This window comes from Pecten maximus, chromosome 10 (genome assembly GCF_902652985.1).
Source record: "Pecten maximus chromosome 10, xPecMax1.1, whole genome shotgun sequence".
Taxonomy (NCBI): Eukaryota; Metazoa; Mollusca; class Bivalvia; order Pectinida; family Pectinidae; genus Pecten; species Pecten maximus.
The window spans coordinates 17,270,303-17,295,957 of record NC_047024.1 but is presented as its reverse complement, the minus strand read 5'-3'; the positions used below and the strand labels follow the sequence as shown (position 1 = coordinate 17,295,957).

The following is a 25,655-nucleotide window of genomic DNA, read 5'->3' as shown; positions in this document are numbered from 1 at the left end:
AGTACCTCTGCCTATCAACTACACATGCTATTAACAGTATAGTACCTCTGCCTAGTAGCAACTTCACATGTTGTTTACAGTTTACAGTTAGTACACCTGACTTACAACTACACACGTTGTTTACAGTTAGTACCTCTGACCAGCAACTTGTAACACACGTTGTTTACAGTTAGTACCTCTGACCAGCAACTTGTAACACACGTTGTTTACAGTTAGTACCTCTGACCAGCAACTTGTAACACACGTTGTTTACAGTTAGTATCTCTGCATAGCAAATTACAGTTGACATCTGATGCATAGATAGTACACAGTTTACCTGATGTAGTCTGTTAATGACGTCATAATCTATAGATCTTGGTGGAATTACACTAGATACTGCAATGATACTAAATATTGTACAATATTACTGAAAAGCAAATTGAACAATTATGACTAAATTTAATCAAATTATTATGTACTAGGGATGTGCAAAAAAAACTTGTATCGCGATGTATTGCAATACAGGTTCCTCATTCCGTAATATGTATCATTATTTTAGTCAGAAAAGTTGAACTGTATAAGACATATATAGGAAAGAAAATAAAGGGACACAACTCTTCAAGTTAGTGGAAATCCAGCCCTGAATTTAATATGTGATGATTGTCTTTTGAGAATGTGTTCCTAAACCAAAGTCAAGAGAGCTTGTATGTGTCTAACTTCCGGTGTTTGGGCCAGAGGAAACTCTGGCTACTCATTCTCACGAAGGGTCTTTGACGTGTTAGAAGGTGAGATTGCCTTATCTAATAAGAAAATCTGATAAAAAAGTATTGCAGTGTTTTTGGATGGATCCACCAATGTTTAACAAAACTGTTTTCGTATTATTAAAGCAAACTTATATATTTTCTGTAATTAGTTTCATTACAGATTTCAGAATTGAAGGAAATGCTAATGTTTGAGTTGATCCAAGAGATATAACACGGTATTCTAAAAAATATGTGTATTAATCATAATTGTCACAGAAAAATGTCAACACACAATATGATGTGGAGTGCATTGGATGTTGAAAGCTTAATTCCTGCTCTGTAGTCAAGTTGTCAAGAATCATATCCTTTTACATACAATGTATATATATATATATATTTGACTTTAATAGTTGTAGTGAGGATTTATAACAAAGAAACAAAATTCTACAGAGAATAGTGTGGAAATAGAGATGAACTAAATTCAAAAATGTATACAATACAATCTGGTGATTTGTGTAAAATGAGCTTAATTTTACATCTTCATAATGTGTTAAATTTACAGTCTGTCAGAACTGACAGAGAAAAACATTCCATACATACATATGTTTTCTGCTTTTACTGTTGTCATTCCCTGTTGTGTCCAGTATGTAACATCTCATCTTCAACAACCAAAGTTTTATTTCTAAAACCATATTTTCATGACTTAGCCTTGATAGGCCAAATAGAATAAAAGCTTTGTTTCTACTAACCCATCTTAACCTTAAAAAGATTTCCCCCAAATCAGTTTTTTTTCCTAAATTGCAAATATTTGTTACCTTTGTGTAGTTGATTCCTGTTTAACTGTCAGTAATACACATTTACAATGTATATGTAAATCAATTACACTTAAAATATAGATATCTCCAGGTTTTCCATCCATTGGTTATATCTGTTGCTTAAACAGTTCAATGAACTGTTACATTGTTCTATTTCAGATTTTCCTGTGTTGAATTGTTTCACTGTTTCAAATTTTCCTGTGCTGAATTGTTTTTGCCAGATTGTTTAAAAAAAATCCTACCCACCAATTAACTGGGTACCCTCTTTTGCATTTACCTGTTTGTAGAAACAAACAAGCTTTCCAATTAGTGTGTGTCTTTTTTTAAGAGTATCTAATGAAATTGTGTATTACATATGAGTAGACCATGGGTTCAAATTCATGGCAAGTCCCTGGAAGTGTAAATAGTAATGACAGCACATAGTACTGAGGTGATTTGTGCAATATGTCAGATTTTTTGCTGAAATTATTCGGGGAAAATTTTCTATATCAATTGGGAAAGATTAAATTGACTATATTCTTAATGTAAATGGCAACAAAGGAAAAGACTAGGTGGCCAGTGCTGAAACAATCATAAGTTTCAAAGTTTTTTATAGTAAAAAGTTACACTATTATGTGGCGGATGAGGGGAATTAAATGCAAGGCTAAATCTGCCAAGGTTCAATACAAAATAATCAACCTTTGGTTAGAAAAGACGGTTAGATACAGAGGTTCGATAATAAACCGTAATGTGTCTTTTCTTTTCTTTTGCTGGGTGTCTTCAGCAATTTAGGTCCGCTTTAGTGAGTTAACCTTAAAGTTGGCATCAGATCCACAGTTCCACACTACCAAAAGGAGACAAACATGAACACTGCAGACTCCCAAAAGCATGTATTAATAACCAGATTTTTATTTTGACTCAGTGGTAGAGTGTCCGTCTTAAGTTCGCACGTCCATTCTGTAATGCACGTCCATTCTGTAATGTACGTCCATTCTGTAATGTACGTCCATTCTGTAGCTCACGTCCATTCTGTAATGTACGTCCATTCTGTAGCGCATGTCCATTCTGTAATGCACGTCCATACATCCATATGCTTGTTGCTTTGCTCCTTGTGTTTTTGGATATAAGGTCACATCTTACACTTTTACACGTCGCTTTTGATAAACTTTAAACATAAACATTGCATGCTAAAACAATGTTACAACTAGTTCTAGGCTATGTAAAAGAAAAACAATGAGTCATATTCAAAAGATGAATCTTATTAAAACAAAACAACAATAAGATATTACCGTTACAATATAGTACATAATACCATTGTTTAGTAACGTATGACATGCTATGATGCCGAATTTTTAGAATGTCGAACAGTGAAGATCACCAGTAATGACCCGCAATAGTGATGACCTCTACTGGTGATGCCCTCTAGTAGTAATGACCGCAAATTGTGGTGACCTCAAGTACCGATGACCTCTATTCCTGATTACCTCAAGTACTGATGACTTCTAGTAGTGATGACTTCAACTGGTGATTACCTTGACTAGTGATGCCCTCTAGTAGTGATGCCCTCTAGTAATAACGATCTCAAGTACTGATGACCGTTCGAAAAGACGATCTAAAGTACTGAGTACTTCTACAAGTGATGACCTCTAGTAGTGATGGTTTCTAGTAGTAATGATCTCTACTAGTTATGACTTCTAATAGTTATGACCTCTAGTAGTGATGACCTCTAGTAGTGAAAATTTCTAGTAGTGATGACCTCTAGTAGTGATGGTTTCTAGTAGTAATGACCTCTACTAGTTATGACTTCTAATAGTTATGACCTCTAGTAGTGATGACCTCTAGTAGTGAGGAATTCTAGTAGTGATGACCTAGGAGTGATGATTTCTAGCAGTAATGACCTCTTCTAGTTATGACTTCTACTAGTGATGACCTTTTTCAGTGATGAATTCTAGTAGTGATGTCTTCTAGTAATAATAACTTCCAGTAGCCTCTACTAGTGATGCTCTCTGCTAGTGATGCCTTCTACGAGTGTGCCTTCTACTTATTATGACTTCAATACTGATGCCCTCTACTAGTGGTGCCTTCTAGTAGTGATCACATCATTTAGTGATGTCATCTGCTAGTAATGCCATCTAGTAGTGATGACTGCTTGTAGTGATGCCCTCTACTAGTGATGCCTTCTGGTAGTAATGACCTCAAGTAAAGATGACCTCTAGTAGTCATGACCTCTAGAAGTCATGACCTCTAGAAGTCATGACCTCTAGTAGTCATGACCTCTAACAGTGATGACATGTGGTTGATGATAACTTCTAGTGGTGATATCAACATCGTTGATTACCTTTAGTAGTACTACCATAATTGATGAAATTACAAACATACATAAAACATCAAACATACAAACATACATAAAACATACAAACAAATATAAATATACAATCATACATAAAACATACAAGCTGGTACATGAAAGTACACACAGGATATCACAATGTTTTGTTTCGAATCTCATAACATTGTCATTAACAAATATGTATATCCAGTTCATAATAACCACAGAATGTTTAATGGTATACTGTCACTACGACTGTCACTGACTTAATACCATTGATTTTTTCCTATTCTATATAGTTTTACAAACATTATTACATAAATCAATTTCATTTCAAATAATTGTTTGTTCAAGTGCCTTTAAATCAATTGCGATTGTTTCCAAAATGTTTCCAAAATCCTCACAAATTGAACAGTTGTCAAAGAACATTTTTATGATAAAATTCGATCGACATCCCCGGAAAAAATGCAAAGAAAATCTTTTTGCTTTCCAAGTGTCAACTTTTCGAGCTACTTAAAACAAGAACTTGGCCATCTGTTTGTGTAGAGTACCGGTATTTCATCTCAGGCACTATAATGATCAAATCAGGTATATCTATATCTGTTCCAGGGTAACCGGGTATGACGTCATCGTCTGCTGGAGAAGGCACTCTATCACATGCTGGTTCGGCTTTAAGCCATGTGATCCTCCACTGACCCGTCCTTACACGTGACACAGGCTAAACATATCCCAAATAACTGCAACGGAAGAAAACAAATATAAACAGCAGAGTTATGTTGTTATGTCAGTGTTGTCCAGTAGTTATGTTGTTGTGTCAGTGTTGTCCAGTAGTTATGTTGTTGTGTCAGTGTTGTCCAGTAGTTATGTTGTTGTGTCAGTGTTGTCCAGTAGTTATGTTGTTATGTCAGTGTTGTCCAGTAGTTATGTTGTTATGTCAGTGTTGTCCAGTAGTTATGTTGTTGTGTCAGTGTTGTCCAGTAGTTATGTTGTTATGTCAGTGTTGTCCAGTAGTTATGTTGTTATGTCAGTGTTGTCCAGTAGTTATGTTGTTGTGTCAGTGTTGTCCAGTAGTTATGTTGTTATGTCAGTGTTGTCCAGTAGTTATGTTGTTATGTCAGTGTTGTCCAGTAGTTATGTTGTTATGTCAGTGTTGTCAAGTAGTTATGTTGTTGTGTCATAGTTTTCAGTATCGAAGATGGCACCTAATAAAGAAACAAATGTAATAATTTCCTAATTTAGCTTTAATGCAGAACGGAACATTTTATGTCACTGTCACAAGAGGGCACCACTAAAGCGTTCTCCGGATATAGATTATATATTACTTAGAGTTAGATCGGTAAAACTTGTAAACGAATCAAACTGTATCATACAATTGATGTGAATGGCCAAAATCTGGATAAAGAGGCGCAATTAGTCAAATACATTATATGATTTTCTCTACAACAAAGAGTTGTAAACTGTTGTGTATTATTGACAATATTGTTTAATTGTTTGCTTGCTCTCTTGTCTCTTGAACAGTCATGGTATTTTTAGAGGGAGGGGGGGGGGGGGGGGGGGGGGCCTTTGTAGTAGTTCATGACTACCTGATATGAACGAAATACGGGAGTAAAGTCTCATGCCATCCTGAACAATTAGGGTAAAGAGTCTGTCTTTCCCAAGGACAAAACCACGACAGCACAGACCGGACAGTTTCTCAATGACCCGAGAAACACACTCCGCTACGGGTAAGGAAGTCCATTCTCAGCCCCCATCGACTGACAAGCAATCCCTTTACTATAATGTTTAGTGGAACAAACGGAATTTATATATCAGAATGGCAGCGTCGAACCATGCACCTCGGATCTTCACCTGGGACACCATTGAGAGGATGTGTGATATACCAAATCAGATGTAAACAATTTGTGGAAGAATAAAGAAAGAAAAAACGTGACGGATGGGAAGACATTAAAATGTTGAGTTATGCGGGATTTTCGTTATACCCGTATTCATTTTATGTAAAAACTCAAAGGCAAATTGTGTGGCATTGCTTCGTAAACAATATATAAAACGATAAAAAAAAACATGGGTCTGTAAACAATATATAAAACGATAAAAAACATGGGTCTGTAAACAATATATAAAACGATAAAAACATGGGTCTGGGTGTTCCCTATACTTACGTAAAGTATTGGAAGCTATGTGAAATCATTGAAAATGTTAATTAATATCATCGCGCGTGATTATTCTATGAAATACACAATCTTCGACACTAAAATTCGTAAGCTAATGGCATTGGAACATTAAATACACGCAGAAATCACGTGTTCTAAGGTTGCCTTTAAGATTCTCGTTCCTGTTATCTTGTTTTCGATAAATTTTCTTCATTTTACACATTGAAATCTACTGCAGGAACTAATTTATGAATGCTGCTTTTGAAATTGATTGGAGTCAATGATATTCTCGTCTTTGAAGCCAGTTTCTGATTGTTTACTTGTCGCTTCAGTTATTCTGGATGTATTCAGCAGACACAACTTACCGGAAACATTGCGATGGCGATGGCTAGACCTATAATCAATGTAAGATGACTGGACAGTAGATCGTTAAACTTCGGGTAGCATCCCTGTGAAGGAAATACGTGTATCGGTTATGTTACTGTGTAATCATGGCTTCATTGCTACCCTGTGACGAAATTCTCCCATGAGACCTGACGAAATTCTTCATGTCCTATAACGAAATTCTCCCTACCATATAGCGAAATTCTCTCTACCCTATGACAAAAATTCTCAAATTTCAACTGCCCCGGATGGGTTTCGAAATTCTCCCTACCTTATGACAAAATTTTCCCTACCCTATGACGAAAATCCCTCTACTCTATGACGAAATTCTCCATACCCTATCACGAAATTCTCTCTATCCTATGACGAAATTCTCTCTATCCCTATGACGAAAATTCTCCCTACCCTATCTCGAAATTCTCTCTACCCTATGACGAAATTCTCCATACCCTATCACGAAATTCTCTCTAACTCTATGACGAAATTCTCCATACCCTATCTCGGAAATTCTCTCTACTCTATGACGAAATTCTCCCTACCCTATCACGAAATTCTCCCTATCGTATGACCAAATTCTCCCTACCCTATCACAAAATTCTCTCTATCCTATGACCAAATTCTCCCTACCCTATCACAAAATTCTCTCTATCCTATGACCAAATTCTCCCTAACCTTTAACGAAATTATCCTTACCTTAAAGAAAATATAAATAGTATTAATGTAAATTGAGCTACTATACCATATCAAGGAGTTCCTTTAACTGTTAATACTCATTTCCATATAGTGTTTTCATTTTTTGAAAACATAAATCTGATCTAAGAATCACTTGACCGTGATTTACCTGGTTGTAAAGGGATTTGTATGAAGCGCCCTTTGTCCCTGGGGTTTGTGTAGCCTCTTCTTGACAGAGAGTTTCGTTATTTGCTGGGTTACAACACGTACTTGGTACAAGCTGAAAAAAAATTTATTAAATGTTTAATTTTTGTGATTTAAAAATTCTAACACAAATATTCTGAGCTTACAATGCTGTTCCATTGGGAGATTTTTTCATTATAAAAACTACAAATTCTTATCTATAATTGAACTCTCAATACGTGATATTGAAAATCTATCAACTATTTTGTACATACATTGTACATATATAAATATTTGAACTAAATGACGTCATCTACGTACCTGTGTACCTGGGAATGTTACGTTGTTCTTTGAATAGTCCGTGTAATTGTTTATACCACAACAGGAAAACTGAGGAAAGAAACACGTGACACTTACATCAAATAGAATGGTAAAGGCTATACCATGTAAACTACAAAACTCTCTTAATGATGTAATACGTGACACTTACATCAAATAGAATGGTAAAGGTTATACCATGTAAACTACAAAACTCTCTTAATGATGTAATACGTGGCACTTACATCAAATAGAATGGTAAAGGCTATACCATATCAACTACAAAGTTCTCTTAGTGACGTAAACACAACTCTCTATGGTTTATGGTTTGTTTTTGTTGAACGTCCTATTAACAGCCAGGGTAATTAAGGACGTGCCAGGTTTTGGAGGTGGAGCCACCGGTCTTTGGTCAGTACCACGCAACTGCCCCGGGTGGGTTTCGAATTCGCAACCCAGAGGTAGAGGGCTAGTGTCGGGACACCATAACCACTTGGCCACCGATTTGGTTGAAGTACAAAAAATGTAATGTGTACCATTCTGCCTCAATGTAACTCTACAGATATTTCGGGATTTTACAGTACTTCTGAAACACCACTTTTCATTGTGTGGTGATGCTTTAGGTTTCTCACATTAACTTTCTCACATAAGAATTTCTAACATTAAGTTTGTCACATTAGGTTTGTCATATCAGATTTTCTCATATAACATATTCTCACATTATGTTTCTTACATTAACTTTCTTACATTAAGTTTCTCACACAAGATTTTCTCACATTATGTTTCTCACATTAACTTTCTTACATTAACTTTCTCACATTAACTTTCTCACATTATGTTTCTCACATTAACTTTCTCACATTAACTTTCTCACATTAGTTTAATATAGATGTATTCGCGCGTGACACTATATACTTGTTATGTTTAGATATATGTAACCATACTGCCAGCTCTCCCAAAAATATTTCTTAAACACTAGTATGCTGTATTAGATAGAATCATATCAAGTCACTATACATACTTACCAGTTTCTGTACTTCGTCCCATGTTTTAGTGACAATGTCATTTCCTTTACTCGGTTTGTAGTTCTTCAATGTGCCGCTTAGCGCATCTTTCAGCTCAGTTGAAATCTGAAAACGTGAAAGTACAAATGTAAATATCGTCAAGTTTTAACAAATCTTGCCCCGGTAAACAACCTGGTTAAGACAATGAGGCGTGATACATGTGGTTCTACATGATGTGTGTTACCTGACAGAGAAATAGATCACCAATGTTGATTGACGCTGTCATGTTTCGGTTTAGTTTCCGGATGCAGAACAAAGCGACGGTGAGTAAAGCTAGAACTATGTATGAGAAGCTTGAATAATTATATCATTGGTGATTTGATTTTGTGTTAACACTATTTTGATTTTGTGTTGACACTGTTTTGACTTTGTGTTAACACTATTTTGACTTTGTGTTGACACTATTTTGATTTTGTGTTGACACTATTTTGATTTTGTGTTGACACTATTTTGATTTCGTGTTGACACTATCTTGACTTTGTGTTGACACTATTTTGATTTCGTGTTGACACTATTTTAACTGTGTTGACACTATTTTGATTTTGTGTTGACACTGTTTTGATTTTGTGTTAACACTATTTTGATTTTGTGTTGGAACTATTTTGATTTTGTGTTGACACTATTTTGATCTTGTGTTGACACTGTTTTGATTTTGTGTTTACACTTTTTTTATTTCGTGTTCACACTATCTAATATATTGTTAACACTATTTTGATTTCGTGTTGACACTGTTTTGATTTTGTGTTCACACTATCTGATATGATGTTAACACTTTTTGATTTTGTGTTGACACTATTTTGATTTTGTGTTGACACTATTTTGATTTTGTGTTGACACTATTTTGATTTTGTGTTGACACTATTTTGAACTGGTTTAGGGCTGGGGTGTTTACGTTGAATGACTTGATACAAAATCTTAATAATTGAACCTTTCATTCTTGAAATCCTGTGTCTTTATCAAATTAACATAAACTTTCTACAATATCACGGGAGAGTGACTACAGTTAAACACCAGTACAGTTCGAAGGACCACCACGGCCTATACTAAACCTCTCATGTTAGAAGTTCTTCAAGGGCAAACGAAGTTCCAAAGAGTTTTATAACTATAATGTTGCTCCATGTTCTATACCTACTGGAACTAGAAAATGGAATCGGGAGTTTGATAAGGAAAAGTGGACAAAATATTTGAATTATCTTCTAAACTTTTTTAAAATTGCGGTGGTTTTAAGTTTTATACATCACATTTTGGTAACCAAGATATTTCTCTATAAAATAAAATAAAACCCTATCCTGTTATTACTTTCTGAAACGGAGAAAATGAAACTGACGCTCATGGGAATGTGAAGAGGTCCAAGAAGAATTGAAAACTTTCCCTTTGCTTATAATAATCTCTCTCTACACCCTGTACATAACATATATCTACATACTACACTATTCGATCATACACTCCATGCATGTCCAACAATGCCCCCTCCCCCTCCTCCTCTCTCTCTCCGAGTAATTGTCATAATCACAATACTGTTTCATAATAAATGCACACTAGCATATTTTCTTTTTTTTAATAAGTTTAAATGTTTCATTTTCGTCGTGTAACCGTAATTTTCAGTTGTTTAACGGTGACACGAGGAAAATGAAACATTTTACAGTAATAAAACATGTGTAGAAAATATGTACACCCGGGAAAATCGATTTCCTTTGGTATAAAGTGGTACGTTTCTGCAAAGAAGAATGCGTTTTCTTTTAATACATGTAATACATGTAATACATGTAAAATAAACCATATGGGTTTGGCACATAAACTATCATATATATGTGTACAATGTTGGGCAAGAAAAGATAGGGAAATCAGAGTGATAGCGACAGGCGAGAAATAAGAATATAACAGCATCCCAAACGGGTGCAATCCTATTTCGCTGAAGCGTAAATAGTGCTGGCTATTTCGCTGAAGCGTAAATAGTGCTGGCTCATAGGTCAAACCAGAGAAGTATATACCTGATATACAAGTCTCTGGTCAAACGCAATTTGTGTAGTGTTAGTACACTGTATCAATAAGCATTGGGAAGGCCAATTGGGGCTTAGTGGACCTTTGATTACACGGTGGTACGTATTCGCACCTGTGTTTGAAAAGTAAAAGCATTCCTCGTTGCAGAAACCTACTACTTTATACCAAAGAAAATCGATTTTCCCGGGTGTACACATATTTTCTACACAAGTTTTATGCCACTGCAAACGGTTCATGTTTAGCAAATTTGATTTAGAAATATTTCATATTATTCTAAACATTAACATATCAATTTCATTGCAAAAGCTTTAGTAAAGTTATGATATAGATTCAGATTCAGATATGTTTATTAAAGTGTCACGTATTGATACATAAAATATACATAAAATACAAGCATAATTTCATTAAAAACGTTAAAATGCATCAACACCCAGCCATATTTGGCTTATGAGACACTACTACAGTAAAATCTTGAGTGTCAATTAATATTAAGACTTATTGATAAAAAGTTTTGTCTTCTTTGGTACATATCAAACAATAACCTGGCGACGTCTTTTTGCAAATTATCTTCTTTCATAAGAAATATTAATTTATCTTTGCTGTTTAAAGCATTAAAATTCTGTAAATTAGCTTCTGTATATATCAAATGTTAATCAATTCCTCGGTAAGTATGTAGGAGGTAACTCTTCGTTTGTCCCCTCAGGTAGACTAAATACAGTTCACCCCTTTACAGTACTAATGCCTACCCACGTCAGTACGTCTATATACTAATCCCGACAATTAACTCCGCCGGACACTCCTACCGCCCCGGTAAACGGTGACGAACTACAGTCAGCACTCGATCTAGTATTGATTATTCCTATTCTTTTTACATTTTATTTCATAAGATAAGATAAGATATATTTTATTTAAGTGTCACACATTTTAAATACATACAAGTACATAATTCACATACATATGATACATTAAAATGTCCAGTCTTATCAGACTTACGAGACACTAAAAACAATAACATGTCCAATATTATACATAAAACCCACTTGCCTTTTCACAGGTCATTATATAATATTTGTATAGAAATAGCACTTTTAATCTGTTCTTATATGTCACTCTATATAGGGATCTATACATGTTTAGAGTATCAAATAGGTTATAAACATGAAAACCCCTTAAGTCACATTTTGCAGTGCGGTATATTACAGGGTATGATCATATAAATCTATACATTAACATTCCATCGTAGATGTATAATCATTCAAGTTATTTGTGTCAGACACTATATACATGTTGTACTGATTTCCTACAACACCTCTATAACATAAAATATCAACATCACTATATATTTGAGAGTATGGAGGACACTATATATATGACTCGACTCTTTTATCATTTTCTTTATCCAAATACATTATATATAAGCACATAAATAACTAGTTCACAGTTCAAAGGAAATATTATTCAAGCTATGTACTTTTCAAATTGAGTAAACTCTTATAGTTTATCAATATCACTATAAATGTTGAAATAAAGCAGCAAAATTATAACGGGGATTGTCATGTTAATCACAACCATGAAGATGAGACCAACGAACATTTCTTATTACGTTGTCCACTTTTCGCGCAGTTTCGCTTACGTTGTTTTAGTGCTCTAAACTATCCCTTATCAACCGAAATACTACTCTTCGGTGATAACAAACTCACGTATGATGAAAATCTTTTGATTTTTTCCAGTGTTCAAGAATTTATAATTATTTCTAAAAGATTTGAATGATTGTTTTTATTTTTTATTCTTTATTGTTTGCACAGCTGTTACAGCAGGTTGTATATCTCATGTCATGGCATAAAATTCCTCTCTGATCTTTTTCTTCTGGTCTTTTCATCTCTCCTTTTTCCGAATTTCCCCATTTTTCATTTATTCAAGTATTACATTGCTCACTTACGTATTCTCCCACTTGCTGCCGTTTACTCAATGTGTCATAAAAGGAAACGGATTAATATAAGTCTTATACTTGTTTCCGAATCCTATTCACATTATGATTGTATGATTGTGTATTGTATATGTATGAATTGAATGAATAAAATAAAGTTTATATTAATCACAACCAATCGGAAAATACAAGACAGGGCAACATCTTTAAAATAGCCGACAATATAGTAAAGATAACACATTTACAGTATACCATTCGCCCCTCCCCTTTATCGACACCAGTGATGGTGATGGTGATGATGATGATGATGATGGAAAATAAAATAAACAACTTTGAAGTGGATACCCGAGGAAGATATAAAATAAAGTGGGCTCATAGCAATGACCTTGGCCTTTTCTCAACTAAGGGGCCAAATATGTTAAATATTTCAAGAATCTTTATATAAATACATCATGTACTCTCGTCTCCACGGACGGTTTAAAGTTTTCCCTATGTTCCAGTCTGTGGAGTAATACACGTCCTCGGAAATGACTCTTACCTTACTTTTGAAGACGGCTGCCATTATTCCTCCAGACAGTTCGCCAATGAAAATGACCGAAACAAGTGCGATATACTGAAACAAACAGAATTGTATAAAAGTGAACGTTTTAATAAAGTACAGTAGGATCTTCAACATATCAATTGATCACAATAATCAATAATCATCAATAGTAATCAATTTAGAATCTGCATGATGCACTAGCATATCATTAACAATGAACACCGAGGAGACCGAATGTTAAGATACAACGAATCCAAAGGAGACTCGATGGTCACCCAGGCTACAAGGCGAGCGTTTCTGACCCCACATGCGTGATATCTAGTGCAGGATTTAATACATTCGAACGATACAGTACATACAGCCCTCACGTGTAATTAACAATCTGAGAAACCTAGCATTTCTTCAATTTATTTGGGACATAAACTGATGCTTATGATATTAATAATAATAATAAAACAAATACGTACAAACCCGAGAAAGCATTTGTTTCTCTTGATTCCTCCCACACAGCCGAATACTCCAATGATCAGTACTAGTACCCCGAATATGATCAGGATCCAGCCAGCGGTAGATAAAAACTTGTCACTGGCGTCAAGTTCAATCAGCTTCTGGACATTCAACAACTCGGGGTCGGCTTTCACCCAGATCCCAGCGGCAAGGACTCCGATACCGAACAACTGTGGGGAAACATGCACGCTCTTTTGGTATAGGTAATTTGAGTCCAAATTAAAAACCATCCGTACCTGCTACCATTAGACAGTTAACTGTCAAGAATCTGTATTGTTACGCCATATCTTTGCAAGACCAGTGTAGAAGATTATCCATCTTAGTTAAAATCTACAATGTCCAATGACTTTGTCCAAAGAAACACTCACAACTTCATACCGTCGAGGGTATACGTGTTAGAAGAGGGATATAATATCGAGATTGAACACTGCGCCAACTATTTTTACGTCTTTCTCTACGTAACAGCATCGATATAATCTTGTTCATGTTCGAACAGGTTCGTCACTCTGATCTGACTAAAATATAACAGTATAGCTAACGTACACGAAAGATGGCATACACAGCACTTCATTAAGTAATACCTAGTTATTTATGTTTATATATATTTATGTATGTTTATATTCCTGTAAAAATAATTTGGTACATAGAAAAATAATCTTAACGGTACGATATGATTATTGGTCTAGAGATTTACAAATCATATGTATTCTAAATGTAGATAAGGAAAATCATGCAGTCGCTATTAGTAGCAAAAAAGGAAAATATCTTCAACATATTCAATAAATATTGACAGGAGATCATTTAGATGTGATATTTGGTGTGGTGGAGCTGTTGGAATGCTAACAAGTAAAATTTGGAGTCAATGTTTTTCGGGGGATAACTGAAAAAGTATATATATACTGCCGATATAAAATCTTACATATGTGTTTTAGATGTATTTCACAATGAATATCAAAATTGAAATTTAACTTACCACAAAGACGACATTGAAAGCCACGAATATAAACCGAGCGAATCCCTCACATATCCCCATAATGCTGCAAAATACAAAGCATGATTTGTGTATAAGCTTCTGTAACCAGATGGCGCCCAGCATCGGCACTCTGATTAATGAAAATCTCACTGAAAAATCTGCCAAATGCCTCAGGCTCAATACTCTGTTACCGGAATCACGGGTTCCATTTTTGATTAGTTATTACTCTGTCTACATTTGTAACATTCAGTTGATTTTGTTCAATACTTTTAATTTGTTGTGATAATCTAATCATCAAACTGTATTCTCGAAGTCCTTATGTATATGTGTGTTCTGAAGACAAGGATTCTTGGTAGCGAAGAGGGTATGTGTCTGAATGGTTAAATGACGATGTCACGACATGACGATGTCACGACATGACGATGTCACAACATGATCATGTCACGCTGTGTCAGTAGCACGTGAATTATGACCTATTTCTTATGTCAACAGTAAGGTACATTATATTGTATACTTATATTTAGGAATGAATCCAAAATCGCCAGAAACAATTTTGACATATATTCGTGGACATTTGTGTTTAAATAGCATTGACTTAATCACGAACGGTTTAATATTGACGAAAAGAGTGAAAGCTAAACAGAAGATACACCCATTAAATTACTAAATAATTTTAACTTAATTTATTGTCCAGTACAACCTCACTTTCGTTGTAGAACTAACATATAGTACCAAACGACCAACACGACAAAATTGGAACTCAGCGTGATGGTAGAAATATGATCAATACCCAACAGAAATGCACAATGAATATAAAGATCAATCACCTGACAAATGTGGTAAGTCTAGGGCATCAGTAATGTATAGGGCTACTGTGGGTCATACCCAACACTGTACCCAACACTGTACTCTACTGTGGGTCATACCCAACACTGTACCCAACACTGTACTCTACTGTGGGTCATACCCAACACTGTACTCTACTGTGGGTCATACCCAACACTGTACTCTACTGTGGGTCATACCCAACACTGTACTCAACACTGTACTCTACTGTGGGTCATACCCAACACTGTACTCTACTGTGGGTCATACCCAACACTGTACTCTACTGTGGGTCATACCCAACACTGTACCCAACACTGTACCCAACACTGTACTCTACTGTGGGTCATACCCAACACTGTACCCAACACTGTACTCTACTGTGGGTCATACCCAACACTGTACTCTACTGTGGGTCATACCCAACACTGTACTCTACTGTGGGTCATACCCAACACTGTACTCTACTGTGGGTCATACCCAACACTGTACTCTACTGTGGGTCATACCCAACACTGTACCCAACACTGTACTCTACTGTGGGTCATACCCAACACTGTACCCAACACTGTACTCTACTGTGGGTCATACCCAACACTGTACTCTACTGTGGGTCATACCAAACACTGTACTCTACTGTGGGTCATACCAAACACTGTACTCTACTGTGGGTCATACCCAACACTGTACTCTACTGTGGGTCATACCCAACACTGTACCCAACACTGTACTCTACTGTGGGTCATACCCAACACTGTACTCTACTGTGGGTCATACCAAACACTGTACTCTACTGTGGGTCATACCCAACACTGTACTCTACTGTGGGTCATACCCAACACTGTACCCAACACTGTACTCTACTGTGGGTCATACCCAACACTGTACTCTACTGTGGGTCAAACCCAACACTGTACTCTACTGTGGGTCATACCCAACACTGTACTCTACTGTAGGTCATACCCAACACTGTACTCTACTGTGGGTCATACCCAACACTGTACTCTACTGTAGGTCATACCCAACACTGTACTCTACTGTGGGTCATACCCAACACTGTACTCTACTGTGGGTCATACCCAACACTGTACTCTACTGTGGGTCATACCCAACACTGTACTCTACTGGGGGTCATACCCAACACTGTACTCTACTGTGGGTCATACCCAACACTTTACTCTACTGTGGGTCATACCCAACACTGTACTCTACTGTAGGTCATACCCAACACTGTACCCAACACTGTACTCTACTGTGGGTCATACCCAACACTGTACTCTACTGTGGGTCATACCCAACACTGTACTCTACTGTAGGTCATACCCAACACTGTACCCAACACTGTACTCTACTGTGGGTCATACCCAACACTGTACTCTACTGTGGGTCATACCAAACACTGTACTCTACTGTGGGTCATACCCAACACTGTACTCTACTGTGGGTCATACCCAACACTGTACTCTACTGTGGGTCAAACCCAACACTGTACTCTACTGTGGGTCATACCCAACACTGTACTCTACTGTAGGTCATACCCAACACTGTACTCTACTGTGGGTCATACCCAACACTGTACTCTACTGTAGGTCATACCCAACACTGTACTCTACTGTGGGTCATACCCAACACTGTACTCTACTGTGGGTCATACCCAACACTGTACTCTACTGTGGGTCATACCCAACACTGTACTCTACTGGGGGTCATACCCAACACTGTACACTACTGTAGGTCATACCCAACACTGTACTATACTGTGGGTCATACCCAACACTTTACTCTACTGTGGGTCATACCCAACACTGTACTCTACTGTAGGTCATACCCAACACTGTACCCAACACTGTACTCTACTGTGGGTCATACCCAACAATGTACTCTACTGTGGGTCATACACAACACTGTACTCTACTGTGGGTCATACACAACACTGTACTCTACTGTGGGTCATACCCAACACTGTACCCAACACTGTACTCTACTGTGGGTCATACCCAACACTGTACTCTACTGTGGGTCATACCCAACACTGTACTCTACTGTAGGTCATACCCAACACTGTACTCTACTGTAGGTCATACCCAACACTGTACTCTACTGTAGGTCATACCCAACACTGTCGATTCTGATCGTGTTGGGACATACTGGTAGTGTCCTGTCCATTCTGATGTATGATCGTGTTGGGACATACTGGTGGTGTCCTGTCCATTCTGATGTATGATCGTGTTGGGACATACTGGTAGTGTCCTGTCCATTCTGATGTATGATCGTGTTGAGACATACTGGTAGTGTCCTGTCGATTCTGATGTATGATCGTGTTGAGACATACTGGTGGTGTCCTGTCCATTCTGATGTATGATCGTGTTGGGACATACTGGTAGTGTCCTGTCGATTCTGATGTATGATCGTGTTGGGACATACTGGTAGTGTCCTGTCGATTCTGATGTATGATCGTGTTGGGACATACTGGTAGTGTCCTGTCGATTCTGATGTATGATCGTGTTGGGACATACTGCTGGTGCCCTGTCCATTCTGATGTATGATCGTGTTGGGACATACTGGTAGTGTCCTGTCCATTCTGATGTATGATCGTGTTGGGACATACTGGTAGTGTCCTGTCCATTCTGATCGTGTTGGGACATATTGGTAGTGTCCTGTCCATTCTGATGTATGATCGTGTTGGGACATACTGGTAGTGTCCTGTCCATTCTGATGTATGATCGTGTTGGGACATACTGGTAGTGTCCTGTCCATTTTGATGTATGATCGTGTGGGGACATACTGGTGGTGTCCTGTCCATTCTGATCGTGTTGGGACATACTGGTAGTGTCCTGTCCATTCTGATGTATGATCGTGTTGGGACATACTGGTAGTGTCCTGTCGATTCTGATGTATGATCGTGTTGGGACATACTGGTAGTGTCCTGTCCATTCTGATGTATGATCGTGTTGGGACATACTGGTAGTGTCCTGTCCATTCGGATGTATGATCGTGTTGGGACATACTGGTAGTGTCCTGTCCGTTCTGATGTATGATCGTGTTGGGACATACTGGTAGTGTCCTGTCGATTCTGATGTATGATCGTGTTGGGACATACTGATAGTGTCCTGTCGATTCTGATGTATGATCGTGTTGGGACATACTGGTAGTGTCCTGTCCATTCTGATCGTGTTGGGACATATTGGTAGTGTCCTGTCCATTCTGATGTATGATCGTGTTGAGACATACTGGTAGTGTCCTGTCTATTCTGATGTATGATCGTGTTGGGATATACTGGTAGTGTCCTGTCGATTCTGATGTATGATCGTGTTGGGACATACTGGTAGTGTCCTGTCCATTCTGATGTATGATCGTGTTGGGACATACTGGTGGTGTCCTGTCCGTTCTGATGTATGATCGTGTTGGGACATACTGGTAGTGTCCTGTCCATTCTGATGTATGATCGTGTTGGGACATACTGGTAGTGTCCTGTCGATTCTGATATATGATCGTGTTGGGACATACTGGTAGTGTCCTGTCCATTCTGATGTATGATCGTGTTGTGACATACTGGTAGTGTCCTGTCCATTCTGATGTATGATCGTGTTGGGACATACTGGTAGTGTCCTGTCGATTCTGATCGTGTTGGGACATACTGGTGGTGTCCTGTCCATTCTGATGTATGATTGTGTTGGGACATACTGATAGTGTCCTGTCCATTCTGATCGTGTTTGGACATACTGGTAGTGTCCTGTCCATTCTGATGTATGATCGTGTTTGGACATACTGGTGGTGTCCTGTCCATTCTGATGTATGATCGTGTTGGGACATACTGGTAGTGTCCTGTCCATTCTGATGTATGATCGTGTTGGGATATACTGGTAGTGTCCTGTCCATTCTGATGTATGATCGTGTTGGGACATACTGGTAGTGTCCTGTCCATTCTGATCGTGTTGGGACATACTGGTAGTGTCCTGTCCATTCTGATGTATGATCGTGTTGGGACATACTGGTGGTGTCCTGTCCATTCTGATGTATGATCGTGTTGGGACATACTGATAGTGTCCTGTCCATTCTGATGTATGATCGTGTTGGGACATACTGGTGGTGGCCTGTCCATTCTGATGTATGATCGTGTTGGGACATACTGCTGGTGCCCTGTCCATTCTGATGTATGATCGTGTTGGGACATACTGGTAGTGTCCTGTCCATTCTGATCGTGTTGGGACATACTGGTAGTGTCCTGTCGATTCTGATGTATGATCGTGTTGGGACATACTGGTAGTGTCCTGTCCATTCTGATCGTGTTGGGACATACTGGTGGTGTCCTGTCCATTCTGATGTATGATCGTGTTGGGACATACTGGTAGTGTCCTGTCCATTCTGATGTATGATCGTGTTGGGACATACTGGTAGTGTCCTGTCCATTCTGATGTATTATCGTGTTGGGACATACTGGTAGTATCCTGTCGATTCTGATTTATGATCGTGTTGGGACATACTGGTAGTGTCCTGTCCATTCTGATGTATGATCGTGTTGGGACATACTGGTAGTGTCCTGTCCATTCTGATGTATGATCGTGTTGGGACATACTGGCAGTGTCCTGTCCATTCTGATGTATGATCGTGTTGGGACATACTGGTGGTGTTCTGTCCATTCAGATGTATGATCGTGTTGGGACATACTGGTGGTGTCCTGTCCATTCTGATGTATGATCGTGTTGGGACATACTGGTAGTGTCCTGTCCATTCTGATGTATGATCGTGTTGTGACATACTGGTAGTGTCCTGTCCATTCTGATGTATGATCGTGTTGGGACATACTGGTAGTGTCCTGTCCGTTCTGATGTATGATCGTGTTGGGACATACTGGTAGTGTCCTGTCCATTCTGATGTATGATCGTGTTGGGACATACTGGTGGTGTCCTGTCCGTTCTGATGTATGATCGTGTTGGGACATACTGGTAGTGTCCTGTCCGTTCTGATGTATGATCGTGTTGGGACATACTGGTAGTGTCCTGTCCGTTCTGATGTATGATCGTGTTGGGACATACTGGTAGTGTCCTGTCCGTTCTGATGTATGATCGTGTTGGTACATACTGGTAGTGTCCTGTCCGTTCTGATGTATGATCGTGTTGGGACATACTGGTAGTGTCCTGTCTATTCTGATCGTGTTGGGACATACTGGTAGTGTCCTGTCTATTCTGATCGTGTTGAGACATACTGGTAGTGTCCTGTCCGTTCTGATGTATGATCGTGTTGGGATATACTGGTAGTGTCCTGTCCATTCTGATCGTGTTGGGACATACTGGTAGTGTCCTGTCCATTCTGATGTATGATCGTGTTGGGACATACTGGTAGTGTCCTTTCCATTCTGATGTATGATCGTGTTGGGACATACTGGTAGTGTCCTGTCCATTCTGATCGTGTTGGGACATACTGGTAGTGTCCTGTCCATTCTGATGTATGATCGTGTTGGGACATACTGGTAGTGTCCTGTCCATTCTGATCGTGTTGGGACATACTGGTGGTGTCCTGTCCATTCTGATATATTATCGTGTTGGGACATACTGGTAGTGTCCTGTCCATTCTGATGTATGATCGTGTTGGGACATACTGGTGGTGTCCTGTCCATTCTGATCGTGTTGGGACATACTGGTGGTGTCCTGTCCATTCTGATGTATGATCGTGTTGGGACATACAGGTGGTGTCCTGTCCATTCTGATGTATGATCGTGTTGGGACATACTGGTGGTGTCCTGTCCATTCTGATGTATGATCGTGTTGGGACATACTGGTAGTGTCCTGTCGATTCTGATCGTGTTGGGACATACTGGTGGTGTCCTGTCCATTCTGATGTATGATCGTATTGGAACATGCTGGTAGTGTCCTGTCGATTCTGATCGTGTTGGGACATACTGGTAGTGTCCTGTCCATTCTGATATATTATCGTGTTGGGACATACTGGTAGTGTCCTGTCCATTCTGATCGTGTTGGGACATACTGATAGTGTCCTGTCGATTCTGATCGTGTTGGGACATACTGGTAGTGTCCTGTCCATTCTGATGTATGATCGTGTTGGGACATACTGGCAGTGTCATTCATTCACTGTTACTCTCAGAACTCGGACCAGTTCTCAGTCATTATCATCACATCATCCATATATAGGTGAGATAACGTGATGAGGAATTTGAATGATCTATACCAGGCCAATAATTATATCGGTCTTGTTTGTATTAAGGTACAAAATAGAATATATATTTGACGTAATTAGAATTTATATAATTGGCCACTGTGACCTACTTTTCGGCTATGTGTTTTTTAAAATGGGTTTTATTACTAACACATCCATGTACATGTATCTTAATTATGAATAAAGATTACACAAATATGATTAAGTTTCGGCAAAATTGGGCCAATCGAGAAACTGACCCTCCATTTTACCCCCTCATAATTCGAAATGGCCTCTGACCTGACCTTAATTGCATGCCATGTCCTGACCACCTTACCTCAAGGTATATGCAAAAAAATGAAACTTCTCGGTGATAGCCACCAGAGACTTCTCGGTGATAGCCACCAGAGACTTATCGGGGATAGCCACCAGAGACTTATCGATGATAGCCACCAGAGACTTATCGATGATAGCCACCAGAGACTTATCGGGGATAGCCACCAGAGACTTATCGGTGATAGCCACCAGAGACTTATCGGGGATAGCCACCTGATACTTATCGGGGATAGCCACCAGAGACTTATCGGGAATAGCCACCAGAGACTTATCGGGAATAGCCACCAGAGACTTATCGATGATAGCCACCGGAGACTTATCGGGGATAGCCACCAGAATGGTATCGGTAATAGCCACCAGAGATTTACCGGTGATAGCCACCAGAGACTTATCGGGGATAGCCACCAGAGACTTATCGGGAATAGCCACCGGAGACTTACCGGGGATAGCCACCGGAGACTTATCGGTGATAGCCACCAGAGACTTATCGGGAATAGCCACCAGAATGGTATCGGTGATAGCCACCAGAGACTTACCGGTGATAGCCACCGGAGATTTATCGGGAATAGCCACCAGAGACTTACCGGTGATAGCCACCGGAGACTTATCGATGATAGCCACCAGAGACTTATCGGTGACAGCCACCAGAGACTTATCGGTGACAGCCACCAGAGATTTCTCGGGAATAGCCACCAGAATGGTATCGGTGATAGCCACCAGAGACTTACCGGTGATAGCCACCAGAGATTTCTCGGGAATAGCCACCAGAGACTTATCGGGAATAGCCACCGGAGACTTATCGATGATAGCCACCAGAGACTTATCGGTGACAGCCACCAGAGACTTATCGGGAATAGCCACCAGAGACTTATCGGGAATAGCCACCGGAGACTTATCGATGATAGCCACCAGAGACTTATCGGTGACAGCCACCAGAGATTTCTCGGGAATAGCCACCAGAATGGTATCGGTGATAGCCACCAGAGACTTACCGGTGATAGCCACCAGAGACTTATCGGGGATAGCCACCAGAGACTTATCGGTGATAGCCACCAGAGACTGATCGGGGATAGCCACCAGAGACTTATCGGGGATAGCCACCAGAATGGTATCGGTGATAGCCACCGGAGACTTATCGGTGATAGCCACCAGAGACTTATCGGTGATAGCCACCAGAGACTTATCGGTGATAGCCACCAGAATGGTATTGGGGATAGCCACCAGAGACTTATCGGGGATAGCCACCAGAATGGTATCGGTGATAACCACCAGAGACTTATCGGTGATAGCCACCAGAGGGCCCAAATTGGTACCCCTCCTTTGTCTGAACAATACTCCTGTAACTTAATTCATCACCTCTTGAAATCGACCAAAGCAACATGTGCATTCGATCCTTAGATATTTTCTACTGGAGTACGTCTAGACACTTCTATTGTAGTCAATTAATTCTAATGAAAATTAATAGTTACATTTTGAATTTACGAAACGGATTACACCATTTTGTTTATCATGTTATAACACACTGATAAACCAATTTTCGTGAAAATCGGACGACCAATCAGAAGCCTCCACTGGACGGGCATATTGAGGACAGTGTGTTGTTGTTGTTTTGTTTTTATCTGAGAACATGTCTTATATTTCACAGGGGCTTGGCACGATTTTCCAAATGATGGTCCATATATATATGTATTATAGTGTGACACTATAATACATATATATATGGACCATCATTTGGAAAATCGTGCCAAGCCCCTGTGTTATATTTTGGATGGATTTCCAAAAGATGCATTAAGGAATAATCCTTCAACAGTTGATGAAGATCCAACTTAAATTTTCCGAGACACTGAACTATGATACATAATGACGTTTTGATCGAATCTTCAATTTTCATTCTTTCAAAAACAGAAGAATAAAAATCAGGGTAAAAACAATAAGTCCCAAAACTTTGTGGGACTTGATTGTTGTGAATCACCACTATGATTGTTGTGACACTCTTCTGACGTCACGATTACTATCACCACGTGATCAGGTAAGATAGACTACATGTCCAGCTTTATCTTGGTACACTTCCCTGATATAACAGGGATGTACTAGTGTTATCATCTTGTGATATAACAGCACTGGACTGAGGGGTTATCGCCCCTTGGTAACTACCAGATAAAGTGTTATCTCACATTTATGCATATCTATAAATGCTCCCACGGACAGCTATATGGTTGATTTAGTAAATTTAGACACAGTATATGGTTTTAGGAATTTTCAGGGATTATATGGTTCAAAAGTGTGGAGATAAAGTAATATGATGAATCTGATTTAAATCTGACCCCGGTAATTTGTACAGCACGTTCGGTCATGAATATGTTGTAATAATAAAATAATGTATTGTGCACGTTTAACGATATTCCAGATTTACATGAAATAGTTCAATTGATGTTGTTCATTCGTTCATTTATCGAAAACATCATTTATATATTTGTAAAGGATAGAAGATAGAATTATATAATGACGCGAGGATGTTTTTTTTCGATTCATCCAGCATATGAAGTTTTCACTTAAGCAAACTAACCATGTGTGACACTTAGTTAGATCAATTAATATAACTAATAATTAATATATAGAAAATGAAATAAATGAAAAATCAAATCGATGTGAGATAATAACCTTAGCATTAACAACATTTGTCAGTTCCAGTGTCTACCATTCCATCTTCTACTAGAATAGGCTTCTGGGTTATATATCGATAATAACTGATTCACTGTTTTAACTAATAACAATGTGTCTTTAAACTTATGTAAGTTGTGACCAGAAATAGACAACTCTATAATTATATATATATAATATAGCTATGTTTACATTACATGAACCTGTATTAAATGATTGAATAGTTCATGTTAAACTGATTTCCGATTTTACCAGAATATTGAATTACTCTTAAATAGTAATAAGACAGGATGAAATGTGTCCGTGTCACTAACATTCACCAAACCATGAAAATTGTTCTTTATTCGCTCTCCCAATCTACAACTCACCTGTGATTTGTTTTGGCTGTTAAGTTGGTTGTTTCCTTCTCCTCTATACGGATGTGTGATCTTTGATATTTATATGTTCAGTGGACCCAGGTCGCGCCTATTGTTATCAGAGATGTCCGTGTAAGTACCCGGATGGTGTGAGTGCCCGGATGGTGCGAGCCCTTTTATCAGTGTGTGACTGATCGTCAGGTGAATCTCCATCACTGATATAATCTTCATATTGTGTTTTTTTCCTGGTCACAGGACACATACTTCGTAATTTATCAGACACAACAGATAATACTAACAAAGCCATCATTCAACTCAAAATCGATCGAATGAGGACTAAATATATAAGTAAACATGTGTATGGAGACAATAGAAATAAGACCAGGTGATAGAGAATGTTGAGCGTCTTCTGCTTCATCGACACAGCTACAGGTAAAATCCGGGTTGAGTCCTAACTTTTCTGACAATGGAGATAATATGAGTAAAAACCCACAGCTAAATATTTCTCAATGCCTAGTTTAAAAGTTCGCCAAACGAAGGATTCACAGTTGTTTATGAACTAAACTTTCTGAGTCAGACATTGTACTTGTCTCGGTCTGACTGTACTCACTAACTTTTTGTGATCGTCTTAGTCCGCCGTCTTGGAAAAACCATTACTTAACGGGTACACCCAGTAACAGATTATCGGCCGCACAGACACCGCACAGACCCCGCACAGTCCGCACAGACCACACAGACCGCAAAGACACCGCACAGACACCG

At 38.6% G+C, this 25,655-nt stretch overlaps 1 protein-coding gene across 2 annotated transcripts; it reads right to left on the bottom strand.

Moving 5' to 3' along the window:
* Window positions 1-2,754: 2,754 nt before the first annotated feature.
* On the bottom strand, window positions 2,755-25,031 carry LOC117336029 (CD151 antigen-like). 2 transcript variants are annotated; one of them, XR_004534525.1, is made up of 10 exons: window positions 24,906-25,031; window positions 14,563-14,626; window positions 13,550-13,759; window positions 13,080-13,154; window positions 8,575-8,679; window positions 7,556-7,624; window positions 7,221-7,331; window positions 6,361-6,444; window positions 3,353-4,582; window positions 2,755-3,272 (listed from the first exon to the last, which is right to left on the bottom strand). XR_004534525.1 is itself a non-coding variant. In XM_033896360.1 (9 exons), exons 2-9 carry the CDS (start codon window positions 14,620-14,622, stop codon window positions 4,517-4,519), a joined length of 780 nt encoding a protein of 259 aa, XP_033752251.1. In that variant the 5' UTR covers window positions 14,623-14,626; window positions 24,906-25,031; the 3' UTR covers window positions 2,755-4,516. The 2 variants fall into 2 exon arrangements, 1 of the variants encoding a protein (XP_033752251.1); XM_033896360.1 differs by having other exon boundaries at window positions 2,755-4,582.
* Window positions 25,032-25,655: the final 624 nt, after the last annotated feature.

What these genes read in the sequence shown, in the direction of transcription:
- LOC117336029 (XM_033896360.1), bottom strand. Translation starts at nt 14,622, where the DNA reads ATGGGGATATGTGAGGGATTCGCTCGGTTTATATTCGTGGCTTTCAAT. An exon ending in TAACATTCCCAGGTACACAG is followed by an intron (nt 7,332 to 7,555) that starts GTACGTAGATGA and finishes ATTTTTTTTCAG; the next exon opens with CTTGTACCAAGTACGTGTTG. An exon ending in ACAAATCCCTTTACAACCAG is followed by an intron (nt 6,445 to 7,220) that starts GTAAATCACGGT and finishes TTTCCTTCACAG; the next exon opens with GGATGCTACCCGAAGTTTAA.